A 25,431-nucleotide genomic window follows, 5' to 3' on the forward strand; every position below is an offset into this window, starting at 1 on the left:
TTGCCACTCCCGTTGGCACACGAAATGCAAAGGTTGACGAGTAGCGTTTTTTAAGTAGTCATATGTCTGTATTCAATCTAAAGACTACTTATTTTTCATCTGCCCATTTCTATAGTTATTTAAGTTAAACCTACACATAGTTTTAAGATTACTGGAGACCCTCAAGGGTGCCTTCCGGGAAAATATTCTGTGCGCGCTACTTTAAAGAAAACCACGGTAACATATATATCATTTTATAATAAAGTTCGGATATAACGCGCGCTGTCATTGGTTGAAAGAGCGTGCTCTATGAGAGTATAGAGCATAGAGCTGAGCTAAAGCTGTCACGCCATCTGTCAATTGTACTATGTTCGAGCTTTTCCAGGACTTCTTTTTAGCTTTTTTCCGATAATTGAAAGTGAAATTTCGGAACTGAAGCGAGCCGACAAGTAGCAACAGAAGAATCAAACAAAGGTTTGTAAACATACCTAGCGCCGTAATTTACGTTATTAAAACGTGAGCAGATACGAAAATCCTCAAGGGAAAAACAAAATAAACATTCCGAGTTTTAAAGATTTTCGCACTCAGTTAGATTGCAAGCTTACGTACGGTAATAAAAATCAAATACAGCTAAACACTCGTATAGTATATAAAGTTCAGTGTTCAAAAACAAAACAGAACAAAACAGAAATGATGAAAAATTTAACCAAACTGGCATAATTGTTAAAATTCATACTAATCATGACGGTGTCTGAGCGAATATGATCATGCTGAAGTTCATCGCGGCTCGCTCATCATGGCGATCTCCGGTCATCACAGTAAAGCAAGCCTCAGAAACTACATCAGCCACCCTTCGATATCCTTTCCGATACGTTGAGTGGAAAGTCACATCAGTCACTGCAGCCGAGTTTTGCGGCGCTATCATCACGAGCGATCTTCATGTTCCGGTGAATTCGGCTGTCGTTCACTCAAAAAACACTCGCCTTGAACAGTTTGTTTTCTACCTTGTCATGTGAAAAAACTCGTGTGTTTTTATGAGCCATAATTCGGCTGAAGTTCACTGAACATTTCACTTCAAGATTCTGTATTAGAGACTTAAAAACTTCAGGCAAAAGTGTTGAATTTGACTTGCCGAACTACTTCTACTATCGTAGAATGTGAACTTTGATGGTTTTTGAACTTTGATGGTTTTTGAACTTTGATGGTTTGACACTTTTGACAGCTTTAGTCTTGTACATCCAATCAGATTATTTGAAGCATTCTAACAGGGATTCCGATTGGCTTATTGTAGCGTGCTTTATGAGAGTATAGAGCATGCTGACGACACTGTTGTTCGCTTTGGAAATAAAGTTTGTTTTGAAAATTGAAAGTAATGCTTGGGTAATTTAACGGATTCTTTATTATAAAACAAATAGAGAAGCCTTGACTGTGCTCTGTTCTGTTATAAAGCACTTAGGAAGCGGCTAGAGCACTCAAGAAGTGAGAAGAAACACTCGACTACGTCTCGTGTTTCTCCCTACACTTCTTTCGTGCTCTAGCCGCTTCCTGCGTGCTTTATAACAGAACAGAGCACAGTCAAGGCTTCTCTATTTGTTAAGTAAAGCTAATAAACTGTAAAATCCGAAAATATCAATACATTTTAACATTTTTGTTTTGGTAGGCATGCACCAGCCTTAAAGCGCAAAGCTAACCGTACTTTCCGTAACTGAATTACTAGCCTTCGCGTTATCGCAGACATCCGAGCAGACTGAACTATATCACTCAGGCTTTTTCGATATTTCTATCGGTTGCTTAGAAAATCCCTTTTGAATTTGGGCAATAGAAGATTTTCTGATTGTTGTTACTAGCTGGGACGTCGGTAAAAGCCTCGCAAACTTTGTGCGCTAATATCTGACGAATATTTTGGCCAAGTTTAATTAAAATTCTATAAATCTACATACCGTGCACGCAAAAATAAACCTCGAGTTTTCGACCTCGGAAAAAATTCACAGTTTACGAACCTCGCTGAAGCGGTTGTCAGCTCGGCCATGCAGCCAACCAATGAAACGCAACTCAGAACCCCCTAGCGAGTCTTGCGACAAAGAAGTATTGACCGCTCCCGGGAAAGTTTTCGAAGTGACGTGACACTGTTTACATTTACAGGGGAACATTACAACCGAAAAAGAGAAGTCTACCGCAAAAAACTCATCAGCTTATAAACCGATTTAAGAGGGCAAGGAGAAAAGAGAAACGATAGCAGAGTAGCCTTTGAACAGGCCTAGTCGGCAACCCGGTCGGAGCCCAGCGTTCGGATATCTATACAGGGGCGGATCTAGGGGGAGGGTGCAGGGGGTGCGCACCCCTCGCTGACATGACCTGCGGCTTTCTAATACAACTGGTGTTTACGTCCAGTCACCAATCAGCTTCGCCATTCCATAGTGGTGCACCCCCTCCTAGAAAAAATCCTGGATTCACCTCTGACTATATATTAAAACTAAACGCGCGATTCACGCTTCGTCCGGTTTTTTTTTTTTTACTAGAATATAGGGATAAAAAACAGTCTTTGAAGCAGAGGAAAGTAGTGTCTGAAACACAACTGCCATCGCAGATATCAGCGGTTAATTTCATAGCAATTCCGCGGCAATCCAATTCGGTTTGTTTTGCCAGAAGAAGGCAGCGACAAAATTTGCTTGTGATTTGCGCTCACTGGGGGAGTGCTCAATTAAGATATTGTATTTATTTTATTTAATTGAAAGTATATATCACCCGAAGAACGTCTGCGAGAAATAACTATTCCGATATGACCAAAATGCGATTTTAAAAATAATTTCATTCTTCCAACAAATTGTATCCATGTTGGCTCGCTTTAAGTCTTCTCTCAGTTCTTTTCCGCAACAAAGGAGGTATGACGTAGATTAAGGAACACGTGAGTTCAAACTACAAGTAAACAGATCTGGAAAAATTACCAGAAAGATGCATTGCGGCAAAAACAAGATGCGAACACTCACTACTTTCATTTGTTTGGTACCGAGAAGAGAGTTGAAAATACGACGCGCAGCGGAGTATTTTCGACTAGATTCGAGGTGTTTGGATAGCCGATGAAAGACTGTCTCGAGTGTTTGATATATCTTCTCAGTCGAAACAAAAACTAAGGAGTAAACGGAGAAGTAATATAGTCAAAATCTATGCTAATTAAGACCGGGTATCCAAACCTCCTTCACGGTTATAATTTCCTTTGTTTAAACTTGATGAATTATCAATGAGTTTGAGAATTGCAATTCAACAAGCGCGGACAACACAACACAGGACGTCACATGTTAGCCTATTCAGTGGCCAGGTGTATCGTAAATCTGTGGTAGCCAGTTGACAAAATCGACAAAATCGATAGAAAAAATGAGGTCGATAGAATTTAGTTAAATATATCGGAAACAGGGGTTTCAATAGAAGCCGGTTACCGGCGGTCTACCGCCGCCTGTAGGACCTCTTAATGCAAGCGGTAACAAGCCCTATGCTCCCTAGTAATTCTTTCTTAGTGCGCGCTTGATGTATGATGTGGTGAGAAGTTGTGACATGAATTACGTGCTCAGTGAGGATGCGCGGAAACCATGGGCGCGAACTTCCTTGTAACTTGCAATTGTTTAAATAATTCTTTTAATGTAACTTTTTACTAGCCTTTTACAATTTATCTTTTACACAGGACCTGCATCGATAGCAGTGTTTTCTTTAAGACTGATGCAGCAATCATGTATAATAACTGATTCCTCTAAAATCTTTCTGTTTGAACTGAGTAGTACTGTGTTCTTCGAGAGTGCTCATTATTTAGGAAACAAGGAAAACTAGAGAGAGGCTTACATCCGGGGGTCGTTGTAATCGAATGAATTTTTCTGCTTACAAGTAGGTGGGTCTATAACTGGGGAGGGATTATAAGCGGGGGAGGGGTTCTTATAAACAGTGGTTTACGTTTTATTAAAATTACATCGCTAACATGTATGGTTTAAATGCCAGTTTCATACAATAAAGGGGAGGATCCAGGAGTTCTTGAAAGGGGGGTTGTCGGATACGGGGCCATGCCCCCCGAAAATTATCCGGATTTTACCCTCTACAACGTAACTTGACAATCAGTCGATTGGTGGAAGTGAACAAACTACGTATAAAACAATTTTATCATATTATTTTTATGAAGAGTTAAATAAATAACAAGAACATACTGTTCAAAGAGGGGCTTGCAACGCCCTCAACCCCTCGCCTGGATCCGCCTTTGTAATATCTTCTCATTATAACCTATGTAGCCTTATTTTGACCATCAAGGAACTCTTTAGCTTTTTCCTAACGCTTGCTGTTATTTTTGTTGTTGAAAACGTTTTATTTTCTATGAAAAGCAAACATTAAAGTACCGGCAAAAATACGAGTTACTTCAGAATTTCACCTACTTCAATTAAACTGGTGAAATGTACATCAATTAATTCTAAAGGGTTAAAAAGACAATCGTTATTGAGTGGTCTGTTATGTTGGTCGATACTCAGCCGTTACTCTACCGAGTATATGGAGAACTTAAAAAAGCAAATGGGACTGGCACTAGTCCGAGAATGATGCATTGGATGGCGACAAAACGCTACCAATGAGTATTCAGATATTTGTTAACTAACGTTCCCTCCTGGACGTTTAAGTGAACAAGATATTGATCGAGTATCGACCGATACTTGACCGACAGTCGACCGATATATAACCGATAGTTGACCAATATACCACTGACAGTATCGCGGTCGATATGTCGACCGACACCATGAGTATCATTAAGTGGACTATCGGTCGATACATCGGTCGATACTGGACCGATATATCGACCTGTACTCGATCGAGTATCGACCGATGTATCGGTCGAGGCCCCCCATAAGATACATGATCCCTTATGATACATGATCCAAAATTTTTCTTTTGATCATAAAAGAAGGAAGTTAATGGATAGCAATAAAATGGCCAGAATTTTAACCGCTAACTGAAAAAGCCATCACCCCATTCAGATCCTTATGATACTGTTTTTAAACCGGGTCTGAGAGTCGATTGATTAGAAAACCCGGGTAAACAGAAGATGAAACAAAACGGGTACTGCAGTTTAAGCTAGTTTATACCAGGAGCTCCACGACTTAACACCTTTATTTTTGTGTTGTTATGTTGCATGGCTGCTTAACGAATGCCCAGATTCGATTAGTCAATCAGTCAAATCGTGATCTCAAAAAACAGTCACAGTACCTCTGCTTTGGTTTCCAGTATCGAACAGTTTTGACTTTGGTGCAGACGTTTGTTACAGCGCTCTCATTCGTATTTTGACATCGAGAATGTTTGTTGAAATTTGTTAACACGTTTCATAGGACAAGACTGATACTTTGTGTTGCTCTTATTGCACCCTTCATTATAGCTTAATTCAAGATCGGGCAGTGAGTATCTTCCTTAAGATTTACCTCCTCTACCTTTCAAACATCTAGCTATACTTAGAGTGTACAGACCTATTTAGCAGAAAAAAGCTATTCAAAGTCTACAGGAGCCCATTACTCCTGAAGTCTTTATATATGAAACAAGTAAAACTGATCGGGAAACTTAACAATGCAATTGATTTTGAAAAGATCACTACCCTTATCGGGCTTTGATAAAGAACTGTAACTTTTTTGGGGCTTTTTCGGTTGTAAATCAACCATGTTCAGAATGGCACGTTCGCGAAATGACGTAATTACTATAATTAAATGACCGGCTTTTTCTGGTTGTGGATCTGGCTTTTGCTTATAAATCGTGGAGTGGAATTTTCCGGATTTACTTTAGTTTACCTTTCAACAAAGTGATATGCATTCTTCTTCCTTCCGAAAAAAAATTATGATAAAAAGGGAAATAAAATGCCACAAATTTTTTTGAACGGAAAAGTTAATTTTTAAACCTAAGTCCTGGTTACCTAGCAGCGAGGCGCGTTGGTTGCCCTATGTCAACCGTTAAACAATGAAGAGAATATTATTTTTGATCAGTTATAATTTTACTTCTCTTCGGTGACGGAGACCGGTAACTATTTTTTTTTGTAGCTACTACTGCTGTTAAATTTTTCTCCTTTTATTTCAAGCCAAAAAATGCAATGTTTTAAAAGTTAGTCAGACATACGGCTTGAAACTACCGTCCCCGAGTGAATCGAAAATAAATTCTTATTACCACGGGGTTGTCAAAATCATACTTCGCGTTCAAATTGACCGTGGAAGTCAAATTCTATCGAGGCTTAAAGAAGCAATCATAATTGCACATTGTTTTTAACACAATTCGGGTCGCAGTTGAGGAGTAGAGGCTCCTTACGTAAGGAAAACTGGTAAATATCGAGTGTGGATTACAAAATAGTAAATGCTGCAGAGAAGATAACAGTGTTGATATTGAAAATGCGGCAAGTCTGGGGACGCTCAGTATGGCAACTGCGTTCGAATTGTGCGACTTCGAACCTGCTCGTCGTGTTGTGTTTATTCGCGATATTTTCAGCTGTTTCGGGCCAAGATTCATGTAGTGTTGGACCTTGTTATCCTTCTCCTTAGGACATTTCAAAGTATTTTAATGTTACGGCGAACTCAACTTGCGGTAACCCGTCAGAGCCATACTGCGTTAACTTGGATTGCATTAACGTTTGCAACGCATTCGACGATAATCTTGCACATAATGCCAGTCTTGTGAAGGACGATTTTAGCAAAAACACTTTCTGGAAGTCAAAAAACTACGAGTTTCCTGTGGTTCTACAGCTAGGGGTTCGAAGAACTTTCATGCTGTATCAGTCTGTGGTTACTTTTTATCACGAGTTACCGGCTGCAATGTACCTTTTGAAGTCAAATGACTCTGGAAGAACATGGAATCCCCTAACCTACTTTGCAACGAACTGTACAAAATATTTTAATCTACCAGAAACGCCAGAGAACGAAAGAGAGGGTTTGAAAATTCAGTGTTTCAAAGTAGACACCGCCACAAATCTCAACAAGCAGGTAAGCTTTTTTGATAGGACATATTTATTTTGTAGATGCTGCCGTTGGGATTAGCTCACTGTTATTGGTACCATAATTTCGTTGCTTTATAAAGTGCCACAGCAATGGTGAATTATTTGAGCAATCGTTGTTACATCAACCACCTGCAGATAGATAGTGTGTTTGAAAGAAGTGGTTACTGCGTTTACTTCGACTTAAAAATTGTGGTTGCAGAGGTACCCGTACCTGTTAATCGAGACATATTATACCAAATTGATGCTATTTATGTCGGAAAGTTGCTTCACCTTTATTTAATAACCTTTGTGTTCAACAATCTGTGACAAGTTATATAAAATGGTTAATTGAAAGGAACCATAGTTACTAACTTCCTCGTAAACGCAAAATCTTTGGTTACGAATTGTTTACTGAACCTTTACCATTTCTATGGCCTAGTTTATACATCGCGCTACAGTCGAATTTAATTCAGACGAATTTAATTCAAGGTCCCACAAGCAATTAAATTCGACGATAGCACGACGTCTAAAACGAATTAAATTCGTCTGGTAAATTAAATTCGTCCTAGACGTTTTATCCGTCTTGGTAAGACGGATCAAATATCGATAAAGCGTCTTCAGTTTTAACGTCGCGCTAGCTTCGCGTCGAATGAAATGCATACATTTTCTTAATGTATTTCAGTTTATTTTGGCGAGCCCGCAGCGACCCGTGGCGAGCTTTTCAAGTATTCCACATGCGCAGAAATTCCTCTTGGGCACTTCGGCGCGAGTTTACGTTGTAGTTCATAGCCATGGCGCTTTGGAGGAAAAGTCTGTCATTTTCTTGCAGTAATTGTGAGAGACGTGTGTATAACGTGTGGTAAAAGTGTATGTGTTCGATCGGAATGTTCGATTCCTGAAGTTAATGAAGAAGCTATCGGCTGGCAACCAAATAAGCGTGTTGGGTATTGTCTCAAGTGTGCTCTTTGTACAGAAAAGCTTGTTAAAGATTGTCAGAGCGAAGTGGATGACAAAGACCATGGGATCAGAGGGATCTTACAACATGTATTCGCGAAGAAGAAGAAGAAGAAGAGTCAGATTTCATCGAGGAAGGTGAAATGGTGAGTTCTGAATGTGGGAAAAGGAAGAAAAGAATTGGGCGGAGAGCGACTTGGAAAGAAGATCACATCACTGATATGGTAAATATCATTGTTAATGATGACCAGCTGGTCAAGAAACTGATATTTTGCAATACTAAGAAAGCAAGCAACACTGAAGCTTATGAGATGGTGCGGAAACGGCTGAACGTCGAATACAATAAGACCACCGGGAGTGATTTTCCTTTCCAAGTGCAACAAATGAGAAATAAATTTAAGTCATGCATTAGTACGTGTAAGCAGATCTGCATGACAATGAAAACTGCTTCAGGTATTGAAAGGTTTGTTGAAGAATGGGGATATGGTAAATGGTTTGACCTTCTTTATGTACTTGTTGAAACTAGAGATTCATGTCAACGAGAAAATGCATGTGAACCCTCTGTACATATTGGAAATGTAGACAAGCAAGATACCAGCAAGAATGATCAAGAAGTTGATGGTGATGATGATGACTGTGCAAGCACTTCATCCAGCCTTATGGATAGCAGTGGAGAAGTCCCATCCAAGGGTAAACGTTTCTTGGCAAAGAAACCTGCCTCTAAAAGAGCTAAAACTGAGCAGATGGCAAAAGCTGTTGAACTTCTTCAAAGTACTATTGAGAATGATCCCACCAAAGAACTTTTGCAAATTTTAAGGGAAGATATGAAGCAGTCTAGAGAACAGGAAATGAGGTACTTCCAGTTGATGTGTGGCCTACTAACACCCAACAGCAATCCAAACATGCAACCCCATGGTAATTTCCATCCTTATAGCAGTTCTTATTCTGATGATTTTCATCATCAAAGCCATAATTTTGCACAACAATCTGTGTCCAATCCCAGAGCTAGCAGCAGTCACCCAAGTACCCCATCCTTTGGGTACACACCATTGATGTCATCTGCTCCAAAAAATGATGAGCAGTCTCTCCTACATGACGTTCAGTCAACTATGACTTGACAAGGACAATCTGGTATTTCACAGTTGTACCAATTTTGAAAGGGTCTTGGCATGAACTCTAACATTTTAAAGTTATTTTGGAACTGCTTTGAAAAGAGCCTTCTACACCATGGTCTTGAAGTGCCTATAACTCAAATAATCTTTTTCCACCAGCAGAAATCCCAATATTGCACTGATATGATGGTTCAAGAAGTGTAGCATTTTGTTTAAATATTGGTTTTTTAAAAGAATATGCAAATTAAGTCTGTTTTTATCTCAAACTTTAATTTTTGGCAGAAGAGGTATTAATAATATTACCTGAGTTCCCATGTAGTTTCTTTGCACTGAGATACCACCATAGGTAGTTTGGTATGTTTTGGTTGTCAAGATATGATCCTCAATAATTCTCTGTTTAATGTTTACTTTGTGGTTATGAGTAGTCAAAACAAACACTTGTGCAATGGAAAACAAGTACTTCTGTCTCCTCAAGTCTACCCTTCATATAAATGAGCCTAAATACATCTCATCTGGTGACAGTGTAGATACCCTTTCAAAGTTGTTCCCTCAAAAACATGAAAGGAACAGGATATCATAATGTGTATTACTGAAATGTACATTATGGTTTACAAATCATTCAAATGTTGTGTTTTACTTTGAATCTTTTTGTTCATTTTTTATATCCCTTTGTTAATTTGTTTGAGATTATATTACAAAAGTTGAAAAACAAAGGAAAATAATATGGTGAAAGAATCAATACATTTCTTTAACAAAGGAAATAACAACTGAATTACAGTATTGCAATTCTCATCATAACAGTGTTTATCTCATGGTACTGTATATAATGTCTGAAAAATATACAGTGATGCAACGTAATGTCATATATTAATAGTATTCCTTGATCCAATGACAACCACACTCTGAATGGGAAAGCAGAATCTCCCAAAATCATCGGGTAAATCTCGGTACCTTCAATGACTTGAGAAATTGATGGTATGATGTTCTTTTCAGTAATGTTGTGCCACAAATCAGTGGACTGGAAAATGAAATGAAATGATGGAATCGTGTGAATTTCCTGGAAAACCAACACTTGCCCAGATGAAACGATCCTGTGCATCTACAATGGCCATTAATACTATTGAATAAAAGTTCTTAAAGTTATGATACTCTTTACAGGCTTCTCAATATCAGGTCGAAGACTCTTCAAAATTAAGTTAAACGTATTCCTTGATAAACGAAAGGTTTTCTTAAATCTTCCTTCATCATAGGACGCCCAGACCAATTCCCACCAATCTGTTTTTTTATGACTGCGACGACAACTGCGAGGTCTTCGAGCGCTAATTTCATGGGACTACTGATAATTATGGCGAACATTGATTCATCCTGAGGCAAAATGAAAGCGAGTGATCATGATCTTTATGTTAAACAAAGTGCAAACTTGCACACGTGCCGATCAAGAGCAAAATTTGAAATGAACAGAGTCAGAATAATATTTCTTTTAAAATGCAGTTCTTCTTTCAGGTGTGGTGAAGTATCGTGTGTTACGGTATAATCTAACCGACAGAAAATACACTACAATCTTCTAAACTCAATTACTTTATTGAACAGCAAGTAATGTTCTTAACAAGGAGCGCCTCCAGTACAATACTTATCGTTAACAAACTTAACTAAGCCCACCACAGTCTATATCCCAGCTCACCACTAACACAGTCTCACTGCTGTCTCCAAAGGCCCTTGAAATAAGCAATCTTCCGCTGTAACTCTCTCTCGGTATAGCTTTCAAAACAGTCGTCGCTCCGACAACACCACGATGAATAACCACAGCCTTTTTTACGATATTTTAGAAGTATTACATAACAAATGCGTGACTTCATGAAACGTTCTGAAAAGTTCTTTGGTATGCAAGTCAGCATGACTCAGCAGTCTGGAGATTTCTGGAAGCTTATGTTTACAATAATTACTCATAACATGTGGAGTTACCACAAACAATGAAAGAAATTTACCTCGAATAGCATTGCGTAAATTTGGGTTTCTAGCTTTGAAATAACAGCCGTTTCAAGTGAAAAAGCGAAAAATTTCGCATCTAGCGAATTAAAAAACGCAAAATACTCAATTATATAATAATATCCCCTCTAAACAATTCGGTTTATGATCCAAAACTAACACAGGGAGATAAACTTTTGGTGATAATTCAAAATGTGATGGTCATTCAGTCGGTTGTGGTCGCTCAGATTTAACTTTTCATCTCGAACGCAGTATTTTATAACACGAGTGCGACGCAATAGTTAGTTTTCCTCAAGTAGAATTATTTCCCTTCAAGCGCTTTGGACTTTCGTCGAGTAAAGTGATACATATAATCCAAACAACTGGTAACAGGCCTTTTATTAAAGATGAGCTCTTCAATTCTTTGCATTTGTGCAGTGACCACGATGGAAAAAACTTATGTTCAAGCGGATGGCTGACTTCTTAGATTAGAGACACGTAATTTATTAGAATACAAGCAGTTTGGATTCTTTTAACACCATTCAACTGCCGGAACATGCTGTATAGTCATGTAGTATTGTTGACGAAGTGCAAAAAGCTATTGAAGGTCATGTTTGCTCCTACGGAATGTTCCTATGGCTAAAGTTCACATGCGAGCTAAAATGTGCTTTTTTGTCAAATGCCTTAAAAAACAAGAAAGTGATTGTAGTCCTTCAACATTAAATTTCGTCGATTTACAGCTCACTCAATTCATAAGAGAAATTTCACTTAAACGCCTTGAATCTTAGAAAAAATTGCTTAATAAATATCATCAAAACTTTTGTCCCCTCCCTTACGTATTCTTATTGGGCTCAAGGTAATGAATTTGGATCAACGTCAGTATCTGAGAAAATGCGCACCACCCCTTCCCTGGCCCAATATTAACCCTAACTTGTTATTAGTCGACTGTTATTGGGTTAGGGGAGGGGTAGGTGCGCAGTTGTCTCACACTAACTTGCAAAGACAATCTGCGAAATCCGCAAAGATTTTAAATATTGCAAAATAATCATGCTGCACAGTAATAACAGTAAGTTATTCTCATCTTGGTCAAGTATGAATACTTCATAAAAGGATGACTCCCTTCCCATTTATCTGAGTTTTTTGAGTCCTCGTTGTCGTATTGTATATACTCCTCAGTACCCAGGGCCCCCTCTACTTTCTGACACTCAGACGAACCGTAAGCTAGCAAGTAAAAAGGTTTTTCCACGGGGAGGGTGATGGGATCGGACTTGTTACCATCCGTCTGACAACAAAACGATATCCTTGTAGCATTGTCATATATACCATCAGGAAGTGTTCCACCATTACTGTTGTTGTTACTTATGTCTTCGTCATCCCACTGTATAAATCCTTCGCTGAGTCCTACTGGACAAGTGCCTTTCTTGTAAATACAATATTGGCCTGGAAAAACAATTGCTATTTAATTTTTCGTATTTTATTTTATCATAAAACCGGACAAATCACGATCCGATATGTTTCTTTTATGTTCATAATCCTGTTTAGTATCCTATAAAGTTTTTACGAAGACAGTTTAAAAGCGAAATTATAGCGAAGAGTTTTAGAAAGCACTGCTCGGGTGCAAGAAAAAACAAAAATGGCTCGAGAGGTGAAAAGTTGGAAGAGATAGAAAGATTCCGTTGGTGGCCTATACTGCGCAACCAACGAACAAGCGTTAATAAGTTTATACAGCGGGGGTATGAAATATTCTAGGGAGAAGCCAAATAGTAAAAGAAATTGAGGGTTGTTTTTGGGGTGAAATCATGTTGAAAGTTTGGCCCTTGTTTATGCCCGGGAAGTGGATCAAGTTTGAGATAAAGCAAAGGTCGTTACATCCATTGTTAAAACTCACGTGACTCCAGTGAATTCTATCAATAATTACTGAGCCTTGAGAGGAAGAATCGAGTAATACCGAGATTAGTCACTAATCCAGCACAACGGGAATATCGGGAAATCTCAAAGAGCTTTAAATAACGGAATAACGAAAAAGGGGTCGTGCTGATGTGAAAGTGTCCTGTTCAACTACGAAAAGAGAGAAAGTTGAAAAAATTAAAAAATGCTTGAAAAATCATTACCCAGAGGCCATGGTTCCGCTCCAGTACCGACTTTGTGTACGTGTTTTATGCAGAAACTTCTGTTCACATGACTGTCCAAAACAACTGCATCTAAATGAAAACTATCCGAGAAGCGATTTTTGTTGGAAGAGTCTTCCGTATCTTGTACCCTCCAGCCTGTCTCCCACTCAGAGCCATGAGGGGGTTGAGGACAGCCAGTCTTGGAACGAGGAAGTCCGTATGTTCCGGATGGCCAGGTATCTGCCGCACAAAAGAAAAAAATTTGGCCGTTACACTTCCGAGATCTCAATATTCATAACCCTCTCTAAAGAAAAAATACACATACGTATACAAACTTACATACACATATACATACAATCAAAAGACCAACTTTTTAAGATCACGATACTTTTAAAGCACCCACCTTTGCCAAATTTTACTGTCATGTAAATCCGTCTTGGGTCTGTAACATAATTGTCTGGTCTTGCCTCCTTGCTTTGCTTATTCAGTTCACAGATACTTTCGTCGATAACAAAGTTAATGCTCTGACACTTTTCTTCTTTATCACATCTCTTGACGCAAACATGCAGGCTATTGACTTTGAATGTGTCATATGTGTGTCCTTGAAGGGCTTTTTTGAAGGCTGATTCTTGCGACTTGCACTTACCGATAGCGTTAGCATGTGTTATCCTGGATACCAAATGGAAGAAAACAACTGTACATAGTGCTCCAACAACGGTTTGGGTTCTCATGTTGTGGCTATCAACTTATTTGCGGCTTCTGTATGAAAATGAAAGAGAGAATATTCTTTAACCAGTTTATCATCCCCTTGATATCGTAGCCAGATTCTATCGTGGAAGGACTGGGTAGGAGACTATCATTCCCTATGACAGAATTTGCCGAGGAAAGTATATTGATGTTCTTGATGGCAAAAACACGGACGGCGGAGCAGGGTGTGAGAGGGGCTCTAATCTCCTTAAAAGCAGATTTGTGGGTGCGCAAGCAGCCCTCTCCACCTCCCACTCCCACTTAGATAAATTATGCTCGAATCTGAGACTTGGCTTTTGAGCGTCTACCCTAAAAGTAAGGCTTTATGCCGAAAATAATGCTCAATGTGTTTCATTATGCTCGATTTGATAGTTCGAAATAATAGTCAATAAGAGCCCTGCACCCCCCCCCCCCCCCCACCACCCCACCTATTTTCTATCACCAAGAAGTAAAACTTCCCAAGAATAAAAGGTTTACTGAAGTTCAGAACACAATGTTTTACTGAATCAAATTCTTATAGTGCAAGTAAAAAAATGTACGTTGGCTCACTATCGGCAATACTCAGGCTACAGAGTTTATCTCCTGTTGAATTGTAACATTGAGGGGATTTTTGAGAAGTTTAGTCATTATGTCTGTATTATGTTCAATGCTCTGAGTATAGCATTATACCCAAAATTACACCGGCGTCGTTTATCTGAGACTACTCCCACTGTGTTTTTATATGGAAATTACCGCAGGTGCTGTGTATAATTGGTTTCGTAAAATATTTAGTACTTTTTGGCCCACAGAGGATGATTCATAAAGATCGCAAGCGACAAAAAATATTTATTGGAGGAGCTTTTATCAACTTTCTGCCTATTCATTGCCAAGAATCGATTTAGCACAAGCTGTTCATAATGCAGAGAGGTTTCCCTGTGAAAACAAACCACACATGAACGAAAAAAGAAAAGATCACACAAATAAAACAAAATTCAGACTTGATAAACAATACAAACTTGAAACTTGACACAAAAAATGGAATGTATCAAAATACAGGGTAAACACTATGGTAATTCTTTGCGTTTTAAAATGTTTCGAAACCCTTTAAAAAAATAAAGTCGAGCTTCAGCAGATCTTAGCAGTGACTCCGCTAAATAACAGTATCTAAAAATCGAAAACGTCCTTCGATTTTTTTTCACGATTCAGTGAAAGGAAGAACCCAACAAAGGAAAAAATTCAGACTTGGAAAATAGTTCGAACTTGAGCTGAAACATGGAATATCATATCGTAACCTTTACTCAACGAACTTTGTGATCATCTGAAAAGTAAGAGGTAAAATCGGTAGACGAAAAACGATCTTTTAATTAATTATGACCGAAACAAATTGGAAAAAGTACACGATGACCAAACTCACAACGTATGGGATAATTGTGCTGGTGAGTTTTGACATTTTAAATGCTGACTTTGCCATCGTGGCAACTCATACGAGAAATTCTTAAGGATGTTGACGATGAAAATCGCTCGAGGCGTATTTAGCTGAGTGCTACTGCTAGCTACCGTGAGCGCTCTTAAAACTTCTCAGGAGCTTCATGCTGAGGTTTTTATGTTGTAAGAAAGGAAGTTCCCATTTAATGCATTCATTATGCGAAACAGAATGTGGAGCCGGCTGGCCTAAAAACATTTTATAACCCGAATTTCCTAATGAGGAACATCAAGAAACTTCGAACGTTAACCTCACGTAGCGCTAAGGACAATATACAAAAACAGGACTAAAAAGATACCGACACTTAGATAAGGGAGTACAATTGGTTTCGTGAAATACTTAGTGCTTTTTGGCCTACCGAGGACGACTCATAAAGATCGCAAGCGACAAAAAATATTTATTGGAGGAGCTTTTATCAACTTTTTGCCTATTCATTGTCAAGAATCGATCTAGCACAAGCTGTTCATGCTGCAGAGAGGTTTCTCTGTGACAACGAACCACAAATGAACGAAAAAACAAAAGGTCACACAGAGAAAACAAAATTCAGACAAAATAAACAATACGAACTTGAAACTTGGAAAACTTAACACAAAAAATGGAATGTATCAAAACACATGGTAAACACCATGGTAATTTTCGGGTTTTAAAATGTTTCGCAACCTTTAAAAAGTAGAGTCGAGCTTCAGCAGATCTTAGCAGTGGCTCCGCTAAATAACAGTATCTAAAAATCGAAAACGTCCTTCGATTTTTTTTCACGATTCAGTAAAAGAAAGTACCCAACAAAGGAAAAAAATTCAGACTTGGAAAATAGTTCGAACTTGAGCTAAAACATGGAATATCATATCGTAACCTTTACTCAACGAACTTTGTGATCATCTGAAAAGTAAGAGGTAAAATCGGTAGACGAAAAACGATCTTTTAATTAATTATGACCGAAACAAATTGGAAAAAGTACACGATGACCAAACTCACAACGTATGGGATAATTGTGCTGGTGAGTTTTGACATTTTAAATGTTAAAAGTCACCTTTTGAGGAAAATAAAAAGTACTTCATAAACTTACTTTTGTTAAGATTTTTGTGTTGATATATTCAGGCTGACTTTGCCATCGTGGCAACTCTACAAGAAATTTTTCAAGGATGCTGACGATGAAAATTGCTTGAAGTGTAGTTAGCTGAGTGCAACTGCTACCTACCTTCAGCGCTCTCAAAAATTCTCTGGAGCTTCACCCCGAGGTTTTTATGTTGTATGAAAGGAAGTTCCTATTCAATGCATTTATTTTGCAAAATAGAATATGGAGCCAGCTGGCCAAAAAAAAAATTATAATCCGAATTTCCTAATGAGGAACAAGAAACTTCGAACGTTTACCTCACGTAGCGCTAAGGACAATAGACAAAAAGAGGACTAAAAAGATACCTATACTCAGATAAGAGAGGAAAAGACTTCACCCAGAGGACTGTAAAAGGCGTGGGTGCATCTGTGAGATGCTTTTATCAATATCGGGAAGTGGTTTGCCTGTACTCACGAACCACGCCGAAAAAAACACATTTTAGTGAAAGAAGAAGCCCTCGTTTTCTCCTAACGTTTCAAAATGGCACCCTGCCGTTGAAAATGAAGTTGAGCTTTGTTATTGACTCTTAACGACACCTCATACACAGCTTGAACATGTCCTTTGTTTTCTGAATAATTTACAGGGAGCAAATGCCAAACTGGGACGAAAAATTTTGGACTTGATATACAGTACAAACATGAAAACTAGAAATAATCAGAACCAGTACAATTCAATTACACGAATTAACTAGCGAATTTGTGACAACAAACTTCAAACGCTTACCATGCTCACCTCACTGGCGGCAACACCAAAAATATTGGACAAAATAGGACCAGAAAGATATTTATGCTTATCTAAGGCAGAAAAAGATTTACGGTGCCCAAGAACATTTTTCAGAGACACCTACTGAGTATATTCAAGACGCTGAAGACACAACTGTCCCTCTTGGCGGTCAATTCAATTTACGCCTGTGTTAAAGTTTGAATAAGTGGGCGTTGCATGGCAATCGTTAAACACAACTAGACTTTGTTTTTATCATAACTCGCCCTACGGGCTCTTCAAAATACGGCACAACTCAGGTAAAAATACTCAGCGATACTAAACAATAAAACGTCTAATAAGATATATTCACTGGCTGTTAAAAGTGTTTTCCTTTGTTGTCATCAGTCGAATAAGTGAGCGGTGCATGACGGTTAATAGCTATTGATATAACAATGTTCTGAGAAAATCCAACAAAAGAGTTTTTTGAGGAACGAGAAGCTTCAGTGAATATAACAGAGGTTCGAACGCTTAGCTCGTGCAACACGAAGGGCATTAGACAAAGTAAGACTGAAAAGATAACGATATTTACAAAGAGGCGGAATAAAACTTCATATAGAGGACTTAAAAGCAGGTGTATTTTTGAGAAGCTTTTACGGGGGTCTGGGAGAATTTATCCTTATCATCCTGATCCACCTCACCATTAATCACCATTCCATAACTTCCTTGGGGATCATTTTAGGGCTGGGGATTATTCAGGGGCCGATATGGGGGTCATTTCAGGGCTGGGGATCATTTCAATGCTTAGACAAAACCTTCATAAATCTTAAAAGGTAAAGAGAATGTTAAGAAAGTTTAATAAACTTGCAGGGTTCAGATTCAGCTTCAATTAATATGGAAAATCTACTCCATACTCAAAAAGAACAAAGCGACCGTAGAACTCGATTAATATTTTACATTGAATTTCGAAAGTAGTATTGGATTGCCCTGTTTTTCGCAATGTGATTGGCTCAAAAAACTCGCGCCACTTTCTCAACCAATCAATCAGATGCAAAACTGAAACCAAGCTCAACTTGGTCGTCTGTGTTTTCCCGCACGTTTTAGGCAGTTTGGCTGTTTTCACTATGAGTCGTTATTATCCAGCTGCACAAAGTGGGGTAAAAATAACGCGGTATTAGAGTACAAATATCCTGCGATATTGTACAGTTGGTTATTTTATAATGTAAGAAACCTGTTTAATCGGTTAGCTGCGCATGCTACGCTTCTCTCTCTGCCTCGCTTTTCCCGCCTAAATAAAGTAAACAAATAGGTAAAATAAAGCAATTGGATTATAAATAATTTATCAATCTTTTTGATGTGAAGTATCGCTGAGTACTTTCACTCTTTACTTTTACTTTACGGAGCCCTTTTTTGGTTTTTCAGCTCTCGTGCAATCGAACATCGCTCCCTCAAGAACATTTGTCTTCTCGGATTGGGTCAAGAGAGGTGTCCGTAACATCACCCAATTATATTTCGACTAAGTAGTCTAGAATCGAACTTGAAGGTTCAGAGGGACCTCAGGTGAACCAAGACGACGACGGAGATGACGAAGTGGAAAAACAAAAGATCTTATGGGTAGAACAATATCTTGGCACGTGCGTTTTAAAACTTTATACTGATGTTTTTCAGCTGTCCTCTGCAAAACAGCAACGTGAAATCACCAAAATTCACGTGCTCCGAGAGCGGAAATCCCGACATAAATTATTTTTAAGTTTCCATCTGGAACTCAACATTAATCACGTAGGTTATGCTAAATTTGAGTTATGACGGGCTACGTGAGGATAAGCATATTTTTTAATCGACGTCCTCCTCGGAATTGCCGTCTTGACTGCCGTCTTGGCTTTGTATTTTCTAATGACTCAACTAAACAAACATCTTCTTAGCGGTTTTTCATAAGTTTCTCCCCTTCTGCAAAATCTGCGTAAAAGGAACCACGCAAGTAGCCATATCAAGGCTGTATCACTTCTAAATTCATTTCTTTGATATTTTATTCATATTATTACTATATCTCTCGGAGCCATTTTTTCCCGAAGAGCTTCCTAAAGAAGACTTTCCTTAAAAAGACTTCCTGGAGAAGACTTTCCTGGAAAAGCAAGGGTGGATCCCTAAAATTTGCACTAGCTCCTTAGGGGCATTTGGGAGAAAGTGTTAACCTTTCAAAAATGATAGATTTTTCATTGCCAGAGAAGGGGTCACACACGCAGACACCCACAGTGCCTTCAGGAACTATGCCCTATTTTCTTGAAATCGTATAAAAATTCTTCATTTTGAATGAGATGCTAACAACGAAACGCTATTAATATGTGATAAGAACGAGGAAACCCTTGAACATCTTTTTGTTTTTTGTGAACACTCTAGAGCCTTCTGGAAAGAAATCTCTACTTGGTTATATGAATGCGGTATTGAAACGCTTCCTGATCTAACAGATCAAATTAATATTATGTTTGGCTTATTTGATGTCGATAATCACTTTATGCTTTTAAATCACATCATGTTAATAGCGAAGCAGACCATCTTTCTCTGCAGACAGAAATCTATTACCCCAAGCTTTATTATCTTCCTCGCGCACCTTAAAAAATTTTTCAGAATTGAAGAATACCTAGCTAAAGAAAAGAAAAAACTAAACCTGCACTTAATGAAATGAGAAAAACTTTTACAATCACTCAGTTGAAATAACTTTACCTTGGGTAGCCTTGTATTAATATTTTTGTTTATTTATTTATTTATTTACTGACCTTATACAATTTTATTTACTTTATACTACTGTAATTTTCTTCTTCTTCTTTTTTTTTTTAATGTAAAACGGAAAAACACAATAAAATGTAAAAAAAATATATATGTATATATATATATTAATATGTGGGTGTGTTCTTCGTTTTACAAGAAAAATTAGATGAAATTGTAAAGGGGATGATTTAGAAACAAATCACTCTTTAACTGAGTCGCTGATAGCTCATGTGTGAAGATCACCAAGTCACTGAAGTATGCAAGAGCCGTGGTGCCAGTGTCTCTTTTCAAGCCAATATCATAGACAGCATGACCAGAGTTTTTGAAATCAAGGACAGGATTATGGCTGACAACGTGATTCACTTTCCTTTCACCATTTATGTAAATCCTAAACGTGCGCTCCGATCTTCCCCGAGTGATTGCCACGTGTCTCCAAACATCTGTTTCCACGACATCTCTGTAAAAGAAACGTGCAAGACAAGAAAGCTAAATAAAATTCACATATGTGAGTGAAGCATGTAATAAACTAAGTAAAATACTTTCGAAAGACAATATTGAAATATTTTTATGAGCGTGCGAAAAGAAAAACTCCTATTCCTTGCGGGGATCAATCCTGGCATTAATTAATTGCGCGCGATAATGGCGGCCCAGGAAGTCGAAAGTAAGGCAAAGAACAAGTTCCTTCTTCTCGTTCCCTCTTTCTTTGCTTCATTTCTTGGCCCTCTGGTGGCGCTATCGAGTCGCCGTTTGTTCAGTGAACACCTGGGATAGGATAAACCTCGGCAACTGGTTCCGATATTGCGTCCGGCTGCTCGCCAACAAATTTACAGCGCTGTATGAAGTTCACGCATGCGTAGAACTAGCAAATTACTGTTCAAGGTATTAGGACGCGTGTTGTGATACTGTATGGCTCAACTGCACATGAACATTGCACTTGATAGCTGGCTTTGGATTTTGACAGAACACCGAGCATATTGAGTCATCAAATCGCATTTCGGAAGTCTCAAACTCATCAAACTCTCTTCATCTTAGAGTTGAAGCTGCATCTCGGGCCCAAAATTTGCACAGCAGTCATTTAAATGTTGCATGACCCTCACGGTCAGTTTTCGCAGTGGAAAATCGCCGCCTCGTTGATCGTGACAGAAAAATTGTACCCACCCTGCTGTGTACATTGAGTCATCATGTCGCTTACTCCACGTACGTCTCGTCTTCCTTGGAAACACAGCCGATCATTTATCTCAATGTCAATTCGGAACTGACGCGGAGAAGACCAGTCTGAGTAAACTTCTTGCCTTTTTGTTAGCGGTGATTCTATAAAGATCCAAACTGCAATTGTCGAGTCAGTCTTTTGGAAAGGAACTGATGGTGTCTCTGCGAACGTTCCTTGTGTTCCACTATTCCGGGAAAAACTTTGCCGCCCCTCTTAATTCAATCTGGAAAAAACAAAAGTGATTCTTTGTGAATCATAGGGCTTAACGATGAGGTGAAAAAATTAATTACATTCTTTAAAAAGATCTTGGAGAGAACGTGAAAAAAATTCGGAGGAAAAAGATTCATGGGGTCTGAAGCGCACAATCAGAAGCCGCCAAAACATTTCATGCTTAGACAACAAACTACGGGAAATTAAGAGTAAAATTATCCTCACTGAGTTTTATCCCGATTATCCTATCCTGAGCCCTCTTTAATAATACAACCTCGATTCCCGTTGCAGCAGAATTTTTAGAAGACAAATTATTTTTTGTCAGCACTTTTCCCAAAGAACTCGATTCCTTACGTTAGCGAGCTGTCCGTGCCACTGAGTGTCCAGTGAAAGAGGGAACCTGGAAAATTTTATTGATACCATAATTAACATTTCAGTGGTAATAATTCTTCATTATTAAGACCTCAAGGGAATGTAAACGTTAGTAAAAACAAACATTTCCTTCTAAAAGTTCACGTTCTTTGCTTCATACTCAGTGTATACTCCACTATAGTGAATAGTGCTTTCGCGTACGCTTATTGGCTAGTTCGGAAGTGAATAGTTAGTACTTTAAACCTTCTGAAAAGCAGGTGCATTTGTGAGAAGCTTCTATGGGGTCAGGGAGAATCTCTTTATCGAAGTTAAACTTAATTTACACACATAATATATTAATACAAAAAAGGTAACATTTACTCAGAATAACTGAAAAGCTAATCTAGCGGAGTAAAAGTAAATAATGTTTAAATACAGGACGTAGGTTGGCACTAAAGCTTGAGCAAAGCAAATTATTAGTCAAAGAAAAATAAATAAAAATATGAAAAAAAAAAAAAAGAAGATGAAGAAAAAGGAAATAGAAGAAGAAGAGACCAGTTGAAAACTCATGAAAAGTAAGACTGTAAGATGTTTAATTTGACTTTGTTTTTAAATGTTTTAAGGGGGAGGTGTTTAATGCTTTCGTCAAGGTGATTCCAAACTTTTACAGCTGCAAAACGAATGTTGAATTCCCCATAGTTTGTTTTGATGGTATTAATGTAATAGGTTGATTTAGAAGCAAGCCTGGTATTGTAAGAGTGCATGGATGCTACTGTTTGAAAATAAAAAAAAAAGGAAGATGGAAGATTATAGTAATAGTGGTACATAAAAAGTGATTTGTGAAGGATAACAAGATCAGTTAATGAAGATTTTAGATATATGAAAATTCATATATTTGCACTGCGGTGGAAAGATGAAATTAGAAGATCCTATCACCATCACTCGGATGTTTATTTGTACCCAATTCATTGACCAGCTCCCAGTTGGCTTGTTAGCTCAATTGGTAGAGCGCTGCACCGGTATCGCAGAGGTCATGGGTTCAAATCCCGTACGGGCCTGAAATTTTTTTCAGGTCCTACTTACAACTACTAGTTTCAGTAGTGTTCTTAGCTGCGAGGATCTTCTAATTTCAAGATCAGTTAATTTAAGAATCTCTAATTCCTTAAAAAGAGGCTCGGATTGTTCATCTGGTTTTGAGAAAGTTCTGGTACGTATAGCTCTCTTTTGAAGAGTTATTAAAGGTTTAAGAGTAGAGCTATAAGTATTGCCCCAAATTGATAAACCATAGGTGAGGAAGGGGTAAATAATTGAATAATATAATTGATGTATGTGTTTCTGTTTACATAATATCTAACTTTAGATAGTACTCCAATACCTCTTGAAATCTTCTTGTTCAATTCGCGTAAGTATGGTTTCTAGTTTAAATTGGAGTCAAAAATGAGTCCTAAATATTTAACTTGTTATCAGATTTAACAGATGTATTGGAGATACTAAGATTCAACTTATGAGCTATTCTTCTTCGTGGATAATGGAATACCACAAAGCTGGTTTTTTCAATGTTCAAAGATAATTTGTTAGCATAAACCACTGGCTTACCTTTTCTAATTCTACATTTAAGTTGGTTTCTAGATTTAGAATGCAAAATAATCATACTGCACGGTAATAAGTGTAGAAAGCTATTGAAGATCACGTTTACTCCTACAGAATGTTCCTTTTTTTTGTCAAATGCCTTAAAAACAAGAAAGTGATTGTAATCCTTCAACATTTAAATTTCGTCGAGTTACAGCTCACTCGATTCATAAGAGAAATTTCACTTAAATGTCTTAAATCCTAAAAAAAATATGCTTAATAAATATCATCATTGTTACCATTCGTCCGACAACAAAAAAAGATCCTTGTATCTTTGTCATATATACCATCGGGAAGTGTTCCGCCATTAGTGTTCTTGTTATTCGTGTCTTCGTCATCCCACTTTATAAATCCTTCGCTGAGTCCTACTGGACAAACGCCTTTCTTGTAAATACAATATTGGCCTGGAAAAACAATTCTTATTTAATTTTTTACATTTTATTTATCATGAGAACGGACAACTCACGATCCGATATGTTTCTTTTATATTCATAATCCTGTTTAGTATCCTATTAAGTAACACGAAGACAGTTTAAAAGCAAAATTATAGCCAAGAGTTTTAGAAATCACTGCTCGGGTGGCAAGAAAAAACAAAAATGGCTCGAGAGGTGAAAAATTGGAAGAGATAGAAAGATTCCGTTGGTGGCCTATACTGCGCAACCAACGAACAAGCGTAAGTAAGTTTATACAGCGGGGATCTGAAATCTCCTGGGGACAAGCCAAATAGTAAAAGAAACAGAGGGTTGTTTTTGTTTTTGGGGTGAAATCATTTTAAAAGTTTGGCACTAGTTTTTGCCCGGGAAAGCGGACTAAGTTTAAGATAAAGCAAAAGGTCGTTACATCCATAATTGAAACTTACATGACTCCAGTGAATTCTATTAATAATTACCGAGCCTTGAGAGGAAGAATCGAGTTCTACCAAGATCAGTCACTAACATAGCGCAACGGGAACATCGGGAAATCTCAAATAGCTTTAAATTGTAAAAAATAACGGAATAACGAAAAAGGCGTCGTGTTGATGTGAAAGTGTCTTGTTCAACTACGAAAGGAGAGAAAGTTGAAAAAATTGAAAATGCCTAAAAAATCATTACCCTTAGGCCATGGTTTCGCTTCAGTACTGACTTTGTCCACGTGTTTTATGCAGAAACTTCTGTTCACATGACTTTTCAAGACAACTGCATCTATATGAAAACTATTCGAGTGGCGACTGTCGGCGTAAGTGTCTTCCGTGTCTTGTAACCTCCAGCCTATTTGCCACTCAGAAGCATGAGGGGACTGGGGACAGCCAGTCTTGGAACGAGGAAGTCCATACGTCTCGGATGGCCAGGTATCTGCCGAACAAAGGAAAAAATTTGGCAGTTACACTTCCGAGATCTCAATATTCATAACCCTCTCCAAATAAAAAATTCACATACATATACAAACATACATACACGTATACATACAATCAAAAGACCAACTATTTAAGATCACGATACTTTTAGAGCACCCACCTTTATCAAATTTTACGGTCATGTAAATCCGTCTTGGGTCTGTAACATAATTGTCTGGTCTTGCCTCCTTGCTTCGCTTATTCAGTTCACAGATACTTTCATCGATAACAAAGTTGATGCTCTGACACTTTTCTTCTTTATCACATCTCTTAACGCAAACATCAGGGCTAATCTCCTTAAAAGCAAATTTGTGGGTGCGCAAGCAGCCCTCTCCACCTCCCACTCTCACTTAGATAAATTATGCTCGAATATGAGAGTAGGCTTTTGAGCGTCTACCTTAAAAGCAAGGTTTATGCCGAAAATAATGCTCAATGCGTTTCATTATGCTCGATTTGAAAATTCGAAATAATAGTCGATAAGAGCCCTGCACCACCCCCCCCCCCACCACCCCACCTATTTTCTATCACCAACACGTAAAACTTCCCAAGAATAAAAGGCTTACCGAAGTTAAGAACACAATGTTTTATTGAATCAAATTCTTATAGTGCAAGTAAAAAAAGCACGTTGGCTCAATATCAGCAATACTCAGGCTACAGAATTTATCTCCTGTTGAATTGTAACATTGAGGGAATTTTTGTAAAGTTTGGTCATCATGTCTGTATTATGCCCAACGCTCTGATTATAGCATAAAACCCAAAATTACGCCGGCGTCATTTATCTGAGAC

The 25,431-nt window shown here is 38.1% G+C and overlaps 3 protein-coding genes and 1 pseudogene across 3 annotated transcripts in view; 2 read left to right on the plus strand and 2 right to left on the minus strand.

Annotated features, from left to right (window-relative positions):
* LOC131795974 (uncharacterized) overlaps nucleotides 1–25,431 on the minus strand; it is a 123,564-nt gene that overhangs the window by 49,821 nt on the left and 48,312 nt on the right. The window lies entirely within an intron of this gene.
* On the plus strand, nucleotides 6,200–8,042 carry LOC136280294 (netrin-1-like; annotated as a pseudogene).
* Nucleotides 7,881–9,018, plus strand: LOC136280295 (uncharacterized). The gene has a single exon (XM_066165305.1). The coding sequence runs from the start codon at nucleotides 8,044–8,046 to the stop codon at nucleotides 9,016–9,018; it is 975 nt and encodes a 324-aa protein (XP_066021402.1). The 5' UTR covers nucleotides 7,881–8,043.
* On the minus strand, nucleotides 11,004–24,788 carry LOC131795953 (uncharacterized). The gene is made up of 10 exons (XM_066165306.1): nucleotides 24,767–24,788; nucleotides 24,365–24,604; nucleotides 23,513–23,677; nucleotides 23,020–23,059; nucleotides 21,648–21,693; nucleotides 21,289–21,306; nucleotides 19,658–19,715; nucleotides 13,492–13,833; nucleotides 13,089–13,328; nucleotides 11,004–12,417 (listed from the first exon to the last, which is right to left on the minus strand). Exons 1-10 carry the CDS (start codon nucleotides 24,786–24,788, stop codon nucleotides 12,023–12,025), a joined length of 1,566 nt encoding a protein of 521 aa, XP_066021403.1. The 3' UTR covers nucleotides 11,004–12,022.

Source organism: Pocillopora verrucosa, chromosome 4 (genome assembly GCF_036669915.1).
Source record: "Pocillopora verrucosa isolate sample1 chromosome 4, ASM3666991v2, whole genome shotgun sequence".
In the NCBI taxonomy this organism is placed as follows: Eukaryota; Metazoa; Cnidaria; class Anthozoa; order Scleractinia; family Pocilloporidae; genus Pocillopora; species Pocillopora verrucosa.